General features: G+C 48.6%; 1 protein-coding gene across 7 annotated transcripts in view; it reads left to right on the top strand.

Moving 5' to 3' along the window:
* The window catches only part of ZNF217 (zinc finger protein 217), a 29,224-nt gene extending 21,142 nt beyond the window's left edge, over positions 1-8,082 (top strand). For 4 of the 7 annotated variants that reach the window (XM_005673023.4, NM_001123217.1, XM_005673025.4 and 1 more), the window contains 3 exon segments: positions 704-2,215; positions 3,685-3,816; positions 5,867-8,082. In XM_005673023.4, coding sequence (XP_005673080.1) covers positions 704-2,215; positions 3,685-3,794 — 1,622 coding nt within the window. In that variant the 3' untranslated portion in view covers positions 3,795-3,816; positions 5,867-8,082. 7 annotated transcript variants of the gene reach the window in all.
* The last annotated feature ends 8,413 nt before the right edge of the window (positions 8,083-16,495 follow it).

Raw genomic sequence — 16,495 nt, 5'->3', positions numbered from 1 at the left:
CATGTGGAGAAGTCCTGGGCCAGGGTCAGATCCAAGCCACCGTTGTCCCCTATGCCATGGCTAAGGCAATGCCAGATCTTTAATTCTTTGTACCCCGCCAGGGATTGAACCTGCGTCCTGGCATTGCAGAGATCCTGCTGATCCTGTTGTGCCACGGCAGGAACTCCAAAACTGCTTTAGTATTTTTTAATGCCGTAGTGGGTTTCTTTGTATTAATTTTTATGATTTAAAATGAATATATTTAATAGTCTTTTTTTTTTTTTTTTTTTTTTGTCTTTTTTGGGCCATACTTGAGGCATATGGAGGTTCCCAGGCTGGGGGTCAAATCAGAGCTGTAGCTGCTGGCCTCCACCACAGCAGTGCCAGATCTGAGCTGCATCTTCAACCTACACCACAGCTCACAGCAAGGCTGGATCCTTAACCCACTGAGCGGGGCCAGGAATCGAACCCGAGTTCTCATGGATACTGGTTGGGTTCGTTCCCACTGAGCCACAGTGGGAACTCCCTTTTTCATTTTTAAAGGTGTATGTTCCTATTTTCAAATATTCAGTGTGGAAGGGGTGATGAAACAGACGACTCTTGGCAGATGTTGGGTTGGAAGATTAATGGACAGAAAGGGAAAAGGAAGACCCGCATTTCCTCTGTCTCTTCTATTTCGATGCTTTCCCTAAACTTTGTAACAGAGTGACCTTTCTTGTTGTAGGTGAAAAACCATACAAATGTGAATTCTGTGACTATGCTGCAGCCCAGAAGACCTCTCTGCGGTATCACTTGGAGAGACATCACAAGGACAAGCAGGTGGACGCCACCGCCGAAGTCAAGAGCGACGGGAAAACCCAGGAGACCGAAGATGCACTTACAACCGTTGACAGTGTGCAAACCAAAAATTTGAAAAGATGTTTTGATGGTGCCAAAGATGTTAAAGGCAGCCCACCTGCAAAGCAGCTGAAGGGGGTGGCCCCTGCCTTGCAGACCGTTCTGGGCAGCACTGTCCTCGCACCAGTACACAAAGATACTCAGGATTTCAGGAAGAATTCAGCTGACGACAGTGCCGATAAAATGAGCAAAAATCCTGCTCCTGCTTATTTGGACAGGTTAAAAAAGAGAACAGCCATTGAACCTCAGGCAAACAACCTCATCTGTAGGACAGAAGTGGACACCCCCTCTCCCCCCGAGGGCAGTGCTGCCCATCACGGCCCAGTCAGCCACAGAGAGAAGAAAGCGGAGGCCTCGGACTGCAAGTACCAGCCAGGCCCAGACTGTCAGGAAAAACCCTTGAACTTGTCCCTCGGGCCGCTCCACGGTTGCCCGGCAGTTTCTTTGGGTAAAAGTGTAACCACAAGTACCACCTGCCCGTTTTGTACCTTCAAGACGTTTTATCCAGAAGTCTTAACCATGCACCAGAGACTGGAGCATAAATACAATCCTGAAATCCAAAAAAACTGTCGAAACAAGTCTTTGCTGCGAAGCCGGCGGACAGGATGCCCACCTGCTCTGCTAGGAAAGGATGTGCCCCCCTTGCCTAATTCCTACAGGCCCAAGCCCAAGCCCACCTTCCCGGCGCAGCCCAAACCCCTGCCCGCCGAGAAGGCGAAGCCTGCGCCCCCGGGGCCTGGCGGCAAAGCCCCTCCGACTTCAGGGATCGACCCCAGCACTTTAGCCCCAAGCAACCTGAAGTCCCATCGGCCGCCGCAGAGTGTCGGGGGCCCCGGGGCCCCGGCCACCAGGCCGGCCTCCGAGATGTTCGCCAAAACCAGCGTGTCCCCGGCCCCGGATAAAAGCAAGAGGCCCGAGCCCAAGCCCAAGCCTCCCGCTGGGGCCCCAGCTCCGGCCGCCCCGGGCGCTGTCAACGGCTGCGCCGACCACCCCCCCAAGAATGACGGCCCCTGGGCGCCCCCGGCCAGAGACTACTTCTGCGGCCGGGCTGGCGCCGAGCTGGGCGAGCCGCTCCCCAAGAGGCCGCGGCCGGAGCAGCCCGGCCCCCACTACCGCCGGGGCTTCGACCTCCCCAAGTACCACGTGGTCCGCAGCCTCACGTCGCTGCTGCCCCCCGAGTGCGTGTGCCCGCCGCCCACCATGCTGCCTGCCAAGCCCCGCTTCCTGGGCGCCGGCGAGGCCGACGCAGCTGGGGTGCTGACCGCGCAGAAGTCCTTCGCCGGGGCCGGCCTGTACGCCTGCGGCCCCGCGGGCCCGGTGGCCGGCGCGGCGCTGGAAGGTGGGTCGCCAGGTGGGGGCACCCTGGACCAGGGGAGCGGGGTTTCTAAGAGGGTGAGACGTGCTTAGTTAGATGGGGCACTAAAAGCTCAGGACCCCAAAACTCGCCCCCTCCGGGGAAAAAAGCTTATTCCCCAGGGATGCCTTTCTCTTCCTAAATTTAAGTTTGGGGGGATAATGGAAAGTAGTGGAGGACCAGGAGTCTGAGCCATTCCTTGCCTTGCCGGGGACATCTCAGGTGTCATTTCCTGCGCCTGGCTCAGCTCACTTCCCCACGGTCTCCATGTCTCCTTTGCACGCTTGTGGTGTGCCCAGCGCTGCAGCCCGGCCCCAGCCTCCCAGGTGGGAGGCGGGGCACTTGGGTCCATGTCTTAACCACCCTTACTAGGCTGTGAGCTCATTCAGGACAGAAAACGGCATTTTGTGCACCTTGGGGGTGCAGCCTTGTCAGTGCCCTCCGCTGTGGGGGGTCCTTAGTAAATACCCAAAAAGGCCCTCCATCCGTAGGAACAGACGGGGTTTGTTGAACATCTTTGCTGTAGTGAGGATTTACAGAATCATATCACCTCATTTAGCCTTTGTTAACTACTAAGCGAATTTTAAAAGCAGTTTTTCCCGTATTGCAGAGTACTCGTAGGTACTCTGGAGTTCTCTCTCCCCGTGGAAATGTTTTTGAAGCCCCTGCCTGCTCATGGCAGCGTTTTGTAGAGGTGTCCAGCACATACCTGTGCATGTAAAAACGTAGATCAGTGTCCTGGGGACCTGTCCCACTTGGCAAAGTAGATTAAACCACCACCCCGCCTTTGTCAGATGGAAGATCTGCAGGTTTGTTCGCCCCAAAGGTACAGAGTCATTCTAAACTTTCAGTTTGTATTAACTCCAAGTTAAAGATTCTGGGTGGTGACAATACTCTGTCAAGGATGGCCTGATGCCAGTTGATCTCATAGGAATAGTGACTTAAAAAGCAGTTGCTTTCACACACGCCACTGACGTATAAAAATTGTGATGATAAAATAGTTTTTGCAGCCTTCTGATTAAAAGTGTCCATTTTTACCTCCTTGGTGCTTAAAATGGACATGAGTTCTATGACTTTGTCTTTACTTGGAGAGGAATGGCTCTGTGTTGCAAGTAAATCAGTTTTTTTTCCCTCCTTTTCCACACGGTTTTGGTTCATGATGCACAAAGGTTTAACATTTTTATGTTGCCATTTTATTTTGGCTTTTTACTTCTTAAAAATAACCCTCTAGTACTTCAATAATTTTAGCACAAGTGACTTAAAGTTCTGTGCTAAGAAATGTCCTTGTGGCACTTAAAAACATTTCACCTATAACTTTTAAACATGTGTGTCTTATGTGTTCTGATCGAAGTTATCAGTTAGGAATTTTGAAAATTGATATCTAACAACCCACATGTCTTACCTAATTGTTGAGCTTAATCCTAAATGCCCCTTTATGCTTTTTCTTCAATCAGGAAAAAGGCCTGTGTCCTATCAACACTTGTCTAGCAGCATGCTACAGAAGCGAAACTATGAGAATTTTATTGGGAACGCACATTATCGACCAAATGACAAAAAAACTTGATTTCCTGTTTTGGGGACAAAAGGTGAGCAAATGTAATGTATTTTTTTTTTTTAAAACAACAGTCTAGCTTATCCAGTATAATAATATTGAGTAGATTTGCTTTTAATTTGAATTTCGAAGTGTTTTAAAACAGAGTCCTCAGGGTCTCTGGCTATCAGTGGGTTACGGTGATGGTGAAAACAGTAATAGCAACTGGAATTTACTGAGCATTCATTTCGTATTTGGTGTTGAATGTTTTATCATCTTGAGCCCATTTAATCTTTCAAACATCAGGGGCACTAGTCAGGGGTTAGCCAACTGCCCACCCCTGCTTTTGTCAATAAAGTTTTATTGGCGCACAGCCATGTCCATTCCTTTACGTATTGTCTGTGTCTGCTCTGTGCCACCACAGCCAGAGATGGGTAGTTGTGACAGGGACTTTGTGGCCTATAAAGCGGAGACTATTAACCACCTGGCCCGTTACAGAAGCAGTTTACTGACCGCAGGCCTGGGAGGTCCTGTGCGCACTTCACAGATGTGCAGACTGAGTGCCTTGCTCTGCCTGGTTTTGGTCCTCGGCCTGCACCATCCAAGGCCGTGCCCCACGCCTTCAGTCGAAGCGCTTGTGCGAAGTCCTCAGCTGTTGGTGGGGGTGGGGGATGGGACAGAGTAGGCAGAGTAGGGTTTATTTTGACTTTGGTTCACGTGGCACATGTATCTACCCTCTAGGAACCCCAGAGTCTCAGGTGGGATTCTCAGAGGCGCCCACGTGCTAGGTAATTCCAGGTTTGGGCAGAGGGCGTAAGGTCCATGTGCGTTACACTAGGGCATTTTTAACCGTAAATTGAAAGAGATTCTGGGGCTCAAGGACAGATTCATTCCCTCTGGGGGTAGTTCTCCTGTTAAACCAGCACCTCGTCTCGCGCTCTCACCACGGGCAGTCTTGGTACCGAGGCGCCTCTGAGGGTCCAGGGCAGGATTTCTCCCTCTGACGGAGCCGCTCGGCACACATCAGCCCGCGCGGTTCGCATGCTTCTCTCTGGCTCGGATAGCGTCAGCACAGGAGGGGCCTCATCACAGAGCAAGATGAAACCCACTCTGCCTTAGAGCAGAAAGACAAGTGACGGGCATCACCCGCAGCACGTGACACGCACTGTGCGCGACAGCCAGTCAGGAAGAGCAAGGGGGCTGCTCGGCTCGGCCAGCTCCGGCCTCTTCTTGAAGACTCTGGGCTTCGTTGCCTGCATCTCCCTTTATCGGGAATATCCTGCACCCTCTCTGCCACCCAGCCTCCTTTTGATCCTTCAGGACCAGAATGTCTGTGGGGAGCTGGGTCCTCTCCGTTTGTGTCTCCTCTGTGCCCCGTTTTCGTACCCTCTGCACTCACCTCCTCTGTGTGCCGACTTCCACCCCAGCTCAGCCCAGGCGGTGGCTTCATTTGGTGCCTCACCCATTGCTGAGTATGTCATCGATGAAACTCGATGGACGTTGGCAGTTATCATGGGTGAGAGTTCCCGCTGTGGCACAGTGGGTTAAGAACTTCATGACAGCGACTCAGGTTGCTCTGGAGGCACAGGTCCAGTCCCGGCTCAGTGCAGTGGGTTAAAGGATCTGCATTGCCGCAGCTGTGGTGTGGATTGCTGCTGCAGCATAGCTTGCATCTGCAGCTCGGATTCAATGCCTGGCCTGAGAACTTCCTTAGCTGTGGGTGTGGCGATTAAAAATAAAACAAAAAACCCCCAAAGCGATGGAGGAGGTTATTCTAAGTCATCTGCTAGGTCCTCCTGGTCCATGTCATGTATTCCCCTCTCATAAGGTGTTCACTTCCAGAGTTTCTTATGGGTGGCTAATCATTGAATGATTAGAATGATAGAAATTCTGGTTCTTGATCAAATCACTGCCAAGTAGGTCTTAGCACCTCCTCAGTAGCACAGCTCATCTGCTTAGTCTCCCGAGACTTTGATCGAAACAGTTAAGCTTAAGTGGAACCCACTGCATTTGAGATTCCTGTAGTTCTATTTATTTGTTATGCTTTTTCCGAAACCGTATTTAGTTATTTCTAATCATTTTTAAACCTTTTTTTCCCTCCTTAGGTCTTGATGGATGTAAGTGTGTACTCTCCACGGAATCAAATCAGTTCATCCTTTGAAAAAGCAACTGGTGAAAGCTACTGAAATAAGCTGTGATTGTACTGTACATACAACATACAAGGAACACTACGGTTTTGTAAAGTTGTTCTGTTAACTTTTGTACCAAATAGCAATAAAAACTAGTTGGAACAGCTGGGTTGTACACAAATGGAGACCGGACATCTCTATTTTGTCCTGAATAATATTTTTTTTAGAATTGACCAAAAAAGAAGTTTTTTGCATACTTGAGCGCTGCTGAAAAGAAATCCTTTGGGGCGGGGGGTGGGGAGAAAGTATATACTGCTTGCACCTCAGGTAAAAATGTGTAAATATATGTTGTAAACCTGCTTGTTTAAATACTGTGTGTATTCTTTTTCTCTAATGTAGCTCATCACGCTGAGCAAGTTTCTGCTACTTGTCCTCTTTCATTTAAAAATGTACGTTTTTTAAAAAAATTTCTCAATGATTTGTATTATGTTAAATCCTCCTCAGTCTATTGTCTTAACAAAAAAGTGTAAACGGAAGCATCGACCATCTGTGAACACGTGCTGCGCATACTGAGGTCAGCTCTTCTGAATTTGGTGCCCTTTTCCTGCACATTTCAGTCTGTCTGTCACCTGAGAGAGGCCCAGACCCACAATCCTTTCCTGAGGGGACCGGTGGTGGTTCGTGGGGAGTTTTACAGTGTGTGCGTCTGCGGAGAAACTTCCCTCCGCCAGGCCGGCCACACGTGCGGTAAACGTACCAGAGTGCATACGGAGTTACTGAAATTTGTTTTCTATCCAATTAATCATTTTTGTTGGACAACTTGTGGGCCGTTTGTTTGGCCTTTGCCTAAATTAGCATGTCGAAATAGAAATGCTCAATTCTACCTGTGACTGACTGATATTGGAAGCAATTTCAAAAGCAATGAAAGTTCTGGGGAAACGGTAGGTCTGTACTTGGACGTCTTGGTGTGTCTGGCGATTGGGTTAACTGGGCGTGTTCAGGCTCGTTGCAGAGACACGGTTCTGCAGGCTGCAGGCGCCAGGCCCGCTGGCCGAGCGCTCGGGCCCTCTCTCGGGCTGCCTGAGCCTGCTGGGCCTCGGGGAGGAGGTGCCCTCTTTTGAGAGCTCGGCCGCCTGCCCATTCCTGGTGGTTTCCCGCGGCGTACCTGCAGTTGGAGTTCCGTGGAGAGGCTGGCCACCAGCTGGCTCGCTGGCTGTTGTAAACTTCTCTTCCCGCCATCCACTGTCCGTGGCTGGGTATAGGGCAGTACCTGGGGTTCGCGACCACAAAATACTTCATTAAGAAACCTGCTTCAGACATAAATTTGCACTGTTCGTTTTTCTTGCCCTGCCCTTCTCCATTAGAGCGAGGGTGATGTCCTAAAAGAATCTTGATTTTTGTGTTTATTTTCATTATGCGACACGACTCCTACTTGACAGAGACGTCTTAACCCCCTCGTGAGAAGGGAGGCCTGACTTGAGACCGTCTGCTGGCACCTGCAACAAAGTGCTTTGTACCGGGAAGGCGTACACTATCGACCTGTTCTCCTGTTCACAAGCTGAGCCATATGTACATAATCTAGATTTTTGTTTTCATAGTTTTGCACTTTTATAGCCTATTTTTGAAGATTAACACATTTTCAAGATGATTGACCCTGTCCTTACCTAATCCAATGAGTGTTACAGAGAGCTTGCTGTGACGAGAAGTATAAATCTTAAAAGGGGATACATGATAATAGAGGGCTGAAATTTAAATCTGTATTTAAAAAAAAAAATCACCAAATCTATTTGAAAACAAGTCAATTCATGTTATGCTGAAATTTTGGGGGCTTTCAGATTTCTCCTTTTTAACCACATTTCTGAGTGAATAATAAAAATAAGTTTTGTTTTTTTTTTTTTCCACAGCCCTTGTACTCCAAAATTTTTTTTTTTTTTTTTTTTTAGTCCATCAGTATTAACTATTGGGATACTACTGGTTTTGTTTTTTTTTTTTTTTTTTTTTGAGACAGCAGTACATATAATAGAGGTACAGTGCGTTGGATTTTTGTTTATGTATTTATTTCATTCCAGTTTGATTTATTTTAATTGTCGATACTTGTCAAACAGTAGACATTACTTGTTTTATTTATGATATATTTCAGCTTAAAGTTATGTTATTATATGTGGATGTAAATATAGATTTGGTGTTTTGCAGTCTTGGGTTTTGGTCTTTATTGTGTCCCTGGTGTCTGATTTTAACTTCTTATGAGGACAGTTGTAAACGTGCACCATCGTAGAGAGGTTAGAAAAATGCATCCCCTTGAGCTCCCCAGCAGCATCTTGCCAGTGTTTTTTGCGATTCCCCAGCCCTTCCTCCCGGGTGTTTTTAAGCAAATCTTAGACATGATTTAATTTCATCCCTAAAATACTTCAGTGAGTATCTCTACCAGGTAAGGGCCTTACCTGCTCACATCTAAGTGGACAGCGGTTTCTCCTAAGCAGCCTCTATCGTCCACACTTGCTGATTGTCTCAAAAATGTCGTCTGACAACTGCTGAGTTGCAACCAGGATCCAGACAAAATCTTTTTACTCAGTTTAGCTGATAGGCTTCTTTAGTCTATTTTGATATAACCTCCCTGCCCCCATGACCTTTTACTTATTGAAGAAACTGGGCCATCTGTCCTACTGAAGTTTTCACATTCTTGTTTGGGTTTATTGTATATTTGTGGTCTCATCTAACCTGTTTCTCTAGCCTCTCTTTATAGTCGTATAAACGGGTAGAATCTGAAGTCTAGAGGTGAAAAGTAGGTTGGAGCTCAGTCTTGGGGAACAGCGGGCTTCTCTCTCCCATTGCACAGTGTTTGGTTTTTCCAGCCTGTAGTGCTACTGAATTTGATCCGTGGGTCAGATGTCAGGCTGACCGGCCGTTGTAACGTCCCCACCAGCCTTTCCCCTTTGGACTTTAGCAGCCGTCGGTGAACTGGAATGCTGCAAAAGGTAATTTTTTTTTTTTTTAAGGAGTTCTCATGTATTAGTTGGAATTGCAGCAAGAAAGCCTCACTTGTGATTCTTAGGTGAGCCTGAAATACAGCTTGAACAACAACAAAAAATTTAAATGCTTGATTCCCCCTTGATTAACCAGCTTTGAGGACAGCCGAGTGGGTGGCCAGCATCCACCAGACACGAGGGGTTGAGTGAGCTTTAAAATGTTGTGTTAAAATGATGTGTTTTGAGCAATTGCAGGCATCGTTTTGAGGTCCAGGGTCTACTTTAAGTTGGCTCAGTAAGTTTTGGACAAATCAAAGGGCTTGAAAGATCTAACTTGGAGAGGTGGAAGTTGGCGGCTTCTCTTGCTGTTTTTAATCATGGAGCACATCTTTCCTGCCGGTGCCGGTGCTGGGGAAGTGTGTCCAGGAACCAGCTAACGTTCTCCTGGGGGTGCTGGATACACACTGGAAACTGGTGCACAGACCCATTCAGGACCTGTCCCAATAGTGAGAGGAAACCAAGAGATAGAAGAGCACGGAGAAGGGACACGAGGTGGGTGGTCAGGCCAGGTGCCGAGCAGAGACCCCCAAAGTAAAAGTTGCTGGCCGTGCAATCCGAGCCTTTGATACAGAGCCTGTAATAAAGCAGGGGCAGGACCCTGAAGTGGGGAAGAGCTCCGTGTGTTGGGAAGATCTGAACGGGCATCAGTGTAGCTACAGGACAGAGGTCTCCACCTCGGCACCCGTGACGTGTGAGGCCAGATCAGTGTCCTGGGCACTGTAGGATGTCGAGTGGCATCTCTGCCTCCAGCCACCAGACACCGGTAGCGCCCTCCTCCCCCGGTGCTCGCGGCCAAAAGTGGCTGCAGGCGATGCAAGGGTCAAGAGTCCCGCTAAAGGTCAGGGAAGACTTGGGATGGACCAGGCACAGTGCCAGGTCTCAAAAGGGTTCAGATTGGTGTTTTAGGGTAACTGGGCAAAGCAGGCCAGAGGGGCGGGCATGAAACCAGAAGCCTTCATCCCTCAGTGCATCGCTGCTGCAGTGGTTAAAAGAAGCCAGAAAAAGTGTGACCGCAAATTACTTTTCTGTATTCAAGCCTTTTTTTTCCCTTCTTTTTCACTCACTGAAGTGGAAATGGCTAAATTTTGGTCTGGATATGCTGACCACACTGCTAGGCAAGAAATAAGGAAAAAGAAATAAGGCGACCCCCCCGCCCCCGCTCCACCCCCTCCCGTGGCTGTGACATGTCACAGGCCCAGGGTGAGAGAGCTGGGCTTTCAGAGGCTGCATCTGATCCGCTCCGGACAGATGAGGAGCCCGAGGGCTCCAGAGGGCCACATGTCCCCAAGGCCAGACAACTTTGCCAGGTGCCGTGAGGGAGGCGCTGGATCTTTTGGCATCTCTTCTGTCAACCCTCGGCTCTCCTACCAAGGGTCAGAGAGAAGCGCGTCATTTCAGGTTCATTTTCAGACTTCGTCAGACCTGAGCCTGTCCTTAGCACTTGGCAGTTTGTGGTGCCTGGGTGACATCTCTGCGCCAGTGTCCAGACCGGGGGGGGACCTGATGGTAACCCGACTGTCTGTCCTTTCGATGAGGTTCTACTTCCCAGTATGAATGGGACATAGTCCTGTGACAAAAGGTTATTAAAATATCCCTGAGCTTCGTGCCTCACAGGCACGCTCGTCAGAGGCCTCGCTGCCTTCTCAGGGCCCTGGGGATTTTCGCTTTAACCCCCACCCTCCACCCCCGGTCACAGCAGGGATTTTAGAGCAGCGGGCTCTTTTCTGTTCACGCCTGACACGGCTGGACCCCTGGGACCAGGGCTCTGGCTGCATTCGTCCAACCTCAGGACTGTCTCAAGGCCCTGCGCCCAGATGTGTGGCTCCCTGCTGCCTCTCCCACATCTGCAGTAACGCACCTGACGAGCATCCATGAGGACCCGGGTTCCATCCCTGGCCTCGCTCAGAGGGTTAAGGATCTGGCGCTGCTGTGAGCTGTGGTGTAGGTTGCAGATGTGGCTCGGATCCTGTGGCAGTGGTGTAGACCAGCAGCTGCAGCTCTGATTCAACCCTTAGCCTGGAAACTCCCACATGCTACAGATCCAGCCCTAAAAAGCAAGCAGGGAAGCAAACAACGACAAAAAGCCCCCAAAACACATCTGGACATTTGGCCATCACCTCACTGCCGTTGCCCCAGCCCTAACTGGACCTGGACGATGCCCCGATTTCCTCTTCTGCCTGGTCTCTTTCAGTCTAATCTCCAGAGGCTTCCAGAACGACCTCTGACTGGAATTTGACCCTGTCCTTGCTCAAACCCTCCCATAACCTTATGTGACTCAGAATGAAACCTAGCCCTGGCCATGGCTTTGCTTACTGGGGCTGGCCCCTGTTTCCCCAGACCCCTCAGTGATGACAGAAGCCAGAGGGGACTCGGTTTTCCCTCTGGAACCTTAAGGCGCCTTCCTCTTTGTGCAGCGGTGCCCTTGCTGTTGCATGCCTGGGATGATTTTGATCTCAAATAATCCACATTCCATTGCTCATGCGTCATTCAGCCCCCAAGCTCTTCCAGTGCCCCCTCTCTCGGGGTCTGGCCTGGCCTTATTTGTCTCCATAGCACTCAGCACTACCTGCTATTACAGTTTGGTTGGTTGGTTTTCTCACTTGAAGGTGAGCTCCCTGAGGGCAGACATTTGCTATCAGTATCCCCCAGCCCTATGCAGAGCTTGGCACTCTTTATTTATTTAGTCTTTTTAGGGCTGCGCACGTGGTATGTGGAAGTTCCCAGGCTAGGAGATCCCAACCGCATCTGTGACCTACATCCTACATCACAGCTCATGGCAACGCCAGATCCTTAACCCACTGAGCAGGACCAGGGATCGAACCCGCATCCTCATGGATCTTAAGAGGAGGATTCATTACCACTGAGCCACAAAGAAACTCCAGAGCTTGACACCTTTTTTGTTTTTTTTGTCTTTTTGCCTTTTTCTTGAGCCACTCCTGCAGCATATGGAGGTTCCCAGGCTAGGGGTCTAACCGGAGCTGTAGCTGCTGGCCTATGCCAGAGCCACAGCAACGCGGGATCCGAGCCGTGTCTGCGACCTACACCACAGCTCATGGCAACGCCAGATCCTTAACCCACTGAGCAAGGGCAGGGATCGAACCCGCAACCTCATGGCTCCTAGTCGGATTCATGAACCACTGTGCCACGACGGGAACTCCAAGATTGACACTCTTAATATATGTTGCTTGGATGGTTGGATGGATGGGTGGGTGGATAATACGCATGGGTTATCCCAGCCTAGCAATTCATTGATGACAGAGAGGTAGTGGCCGAGAATGAGCTTAGAATAACCTCATACCTTTGAAGCTATTTACCGAGTTCCTTGACATAAGCATTTTCATGTCTCCATGACAACAGATGTGAGGCACACGCACCATTGGTTGGTGTATAATTCCTTAGACATCTTTATACCATGTGAGAGGGGTTTTCCAGACAGGGTGATTGTGGGGTGGACGGGTATTTCCTTTTGGGGGGAGGACAGGTAATTTAGGAGGAGTGAAAGGTAGGTAGGAAGGGAGAGCTTTGGTTTGGAAGACTTGAATGATAGTTTTTCTGCAGGGTGGGCTGGGGGTAGGGTGGGGTTGGTGTGGAGTGGCTGGAGGGCAACATTTGATAAGCAGTTTGTAGGCAATAAGAGAGAGCGCTTGGAAAACAGTATTCTTCACAGCTGAGACATTTAGCCATTCACAAGTCAGCCATACAAAGAGCAAAATCTCGCCTTGGCCTCTGCCAGACCAAGGAGATATCATGTAACCTTTCTTGGGACTTTCTGGCTCCAATCACTTTACACTCTTCAAAGTTCTTCAGGGCCCTCAAAGGTTTCTGTGTGTTATGACGATTGATAATTACCATATTCAAATTTATTTAATTTAAATTTTTTTTTTTTTTTTTTTTTTTTAGGTCTGCATCCTCAGCATATGGAGGTTCCCAGGCTAGGAGTTGAATCAGAGCTGCAGTGGCTGGCCTACACCACAGCCACAGCCACACGGGATCCAAGCCGAGTCTGCAATCTACACCACAGCTCATGGCAGCACTGGATCCTTAACCCACTGAGCAAGACCAGGGATTGAACCTGCAACCTCATGGATGCTAGTCAGATTTGTTTCTGCTGAGCCATGATGGGCACTCCCATTTCAAATTTAAAACAAAACTTTTTTTTTTGGGTGTGTGTGTCTTTTTGGCATTTCTAGGGCTGCTCCTGCAGCATATGGAGGTTCCCAGGCTAGGGGTCTAATCGGAGCTGCAGCCACTGGCCTATGCCACAGCCACAGCAATGTGGGATGTGAGCTACATCTGTGACCTATACCACAGCTCACAGCAACGCCGGATCCTTAACCCACTGAGCAAGGCCAGGGATCGAACCCTCCACTTCACGGTTCCTAGTTGGAATCATTAACCACTGAGCCACGATGGGAACTCCTAAAACAAAACTATAATTCAAGAGGAAAAGCAATACACCCACTACATGTTAATATAAATGACATATCTTTTTACGGTCAGTAACGACATTTCCAAGGCAAAAACACTTTAGGAGAAGAGTGGTGGCGTTTCACTGTTTTGTCACTGTGACAAGTGTCTTTCTGCCCTTGCATTCGGTCCTTTGAAACATCACACATCATGTGGCCCCTGAGAGTGTGAAGATCAAATAACTTCCTAGTATTTGACCTTTTGACCCTGGGGATCCCGGGCAGGAACTTCTGGAATAATACAGGGCATGGAGGTATTGCTTGAGAGCCTCCTATATACTCTGCAACAAAATGAATTTTGCACAAAAGGACAAATCCTATAGGATTCCACTTAGAACAGTCCAATCCATAGACAGAAGGTAGACCGGGGATTGCCAGGAGCGAGGGGTGGGGGAGGAAGACGAAGAGTTTAATGGGGACAGAGTTTGGGTTTGGGAAGATGAAAAGTCCTGGGGATGGAGGATTGTCACAGAAGCACGACAGCGTGAATGCGCTTCGTGCCCCTGAATTGCACACTTAAAAATGACAAAAATGGTAAATTTCGTGTATATTTTGCCACAATACAAAACTCGCCTGCTTGAAAAACTACAAGCACTCTATGTGAAAAAGCAAGCTTCATGTAGAGCTACAGTGTAGAAAGTGAAACTTCCCTCCTTGGAAGATAAAACACCTTTGGGAATTCCCATTGTGGCGCAGTGGAAACAAATCTGACTAGTATCCGTGAGGATGCGGGTTCGATCCCTGGCCTCGCTCAGTGGGTGGGGGATCTGGCCATGCCATGAGCTGTGGTGTAGGTCACAGATGCGGCTTGGCTCCCAGGTTGCTGTGGCTGTGGCTGTGGCTGGCTGATTTGATCCCTGGCGGGAACTTCCATACACCGCAAGTGTGGCCCTAAAAAGCAAATAAGGAAAGAAAAAGAAAAAAGAAAAACAAGACCTTCAGAATGAAACAAATGACACCAATTTTCTGGAAAAAAAAAAAAAAAAAGAAGAAGACAGAGAGAGAAAGAAAGGCTTTGAGCACCGACTATGTGCCAGAGACAGCACTAAAGGGCTTCATATGTATTATCTTAAGGTGGAGCATTTATTCTCACTATTTTACAGACGAGGCTGCTGAGGCTCAGGGTAGTTAAGTAACTTGCCCATGACCCCCCCCCCCAGTTTTATTTATTAATTTTTTTAAAGTATAGTTGATTTACAATGTTGCGTCAATTTCCGCTGATAAAGAGGTTGAGCTAGGTCTGTGCTTTTAACACACAGATAGGTAGCTGGCTAGATTTTGTACCTGAGGTTTGAAAAATGTGGGTATTTCTGTGAACTAAGCTGAAGCAGTTACTCAGATTTGAGTGCATTCGGCATCAAACCGGTCTCTAGTCATGAGGAAGATGATGCGTACAAAACACTTCTGCCAAATTGTAAGTGAGAGGTGCGTTCTTGAAGATTGCCGATAACTGAACACTTTGAATAATTCAAGACTTTACCCCATAAAACTAATTGACTAGACCAGGGACATTTTAACACTGCAAAGTGTTAAATAAACTTTGCCACCAGGTGGCGCTGTTGTAAACAAACTTCATTTCCTTGGTCAACCAGCTTTGATATTCAACTATTTGGGAAAAAATTTCAAAGACAGACCAATAATGGTTTGTGTCATTTCATATGAGACTCTATTAATTTTATTTTGGGGGAAATATTTAATATTTTTGCAGTTCAACATCCCATGAACTAGTTCTGTTCATTGCCTCGTGCTTGTATTTACACTGGAGCAGAAAGACACCACTTCTATTTGGTGTTTATTTCCAGGAATGCCCCAAACCCGGTTTAATTTTTTAAAAAAGGAATAAACTGGTCACTGTCGTCTCTCCACTCTGCCTCTGATGCTGGCTTCTGAGAGAGAGCTGGGGCAGGATGGTATGCCTACTGGTTGGCAGGGAGGATGTGGGGGCAGGAGGGTCCAGGTTCAAATCAATGATCCCGATCCTGGGGGGGGGCGCGAAGTCCTAAAATGACAGAAAATCTAGTCCTGGAGGAAGGCTGCCTCTTAATTCCAGGGAGAGCAGAGTGAGCCTGTGTCCTCCAGCCTCTCCCTCTTTCTCCATGGACCTCATCCTGCTTTCCTGTCTCCCTACTTCTCCTTCCTCTCCCCGCCCCCACCCCCACCCATCCCCCAGCAAGGTGACTCCATCAAGAACTTTCAGAAGTAGATCTGGCTGTGGAAGGGTTTGGCTTTTGCTCTGAGCCTGATGGGGAAACACGGGGGGCTTTGAGCAGAGAATTAAGCTGACGGAGTCACAGCTCTCATTCCAGCTCCTAACAAGGTTTGGGGTATCATCACTGAACCACTGATGTTACCTCCAAGTGAGGTCGAGCCTTCATGCAGCACAGACTCTGTGGGGCTGCTCTTCCTGCCATGTTGAACTGGATTCCCATTTCTGGAAGGTCCTACCTGTAGGTGTATCTGACTCCCATGAGGAGGGTCAGGAGGGCTTCCTGGAAGAAGTGCCATCTAATCTGAGACTTGCACATGGAGCTGAGAGGCTTTGCACCTGCTGTTCCAACTTCCCTCTGGAGGCTGAAGGCAGCAAGACCCACTTCTGGGATCATCCATGGATGGGATCCACTTCAGTGGAGAGTCTTCCGCCAGGGCAGGGTTGAGGAGACTGGATAAGCCCTGGTTGGCTGGTTAAGGAGTTTTCATCATCTTGTGGCCAACAGATGCAGGGGGCAAAGTTGAAGAATAACCAGACCCATGGTTTTATTGCCCAGAAGCAGCAAGGCAATGTCAAAAATCAACGGCAAGACTTGATCTTTGGGGTGAACTTGTATTAACTCTCCCTCATTATTATTGGTTAGATTTTTGAAGGTGAGCAGGCAAGACTAGCGAATTGGAAAATGGACTCCTCTATGACTTTTTAAAATTCTTTTTGCTGATCCTTAATCTAAAGCAAGTAAGCATAAATCACAGCCTGCTCGATGGCCTCCTTGCACCTGCCACACAAATGTGGCTGGGGGTTGAGAGGTTTTCAGATTTTCACCCTGACTGGACCCCAGCTGACTCAGCCAGGTCTTATTTTATGCAGATTTGAATTATGCAAATCTAAAACTGCGAACCGG

This window comes from Sus scrofa, chromosome 17, assembly GCF_054392235.1.
Source record: "Sus scrofa isolate SSC_HxYL_T2T_F1_AM1 chromosome 17, Sscrofa_HxYL_maternal_Yorkshire_Landrace_v2.0, whole genome shotgun sequence".
In the NCBI taxonomy this organism is placed as follows: Eukaryota; Metazoa; Chordata; class Mammalia; order Artiodactyla; family Suidae; genus Sus; species Sus scrofa.
This window is presented reverse-complemented; position numbering and strand designations above follow the sequence as displayed.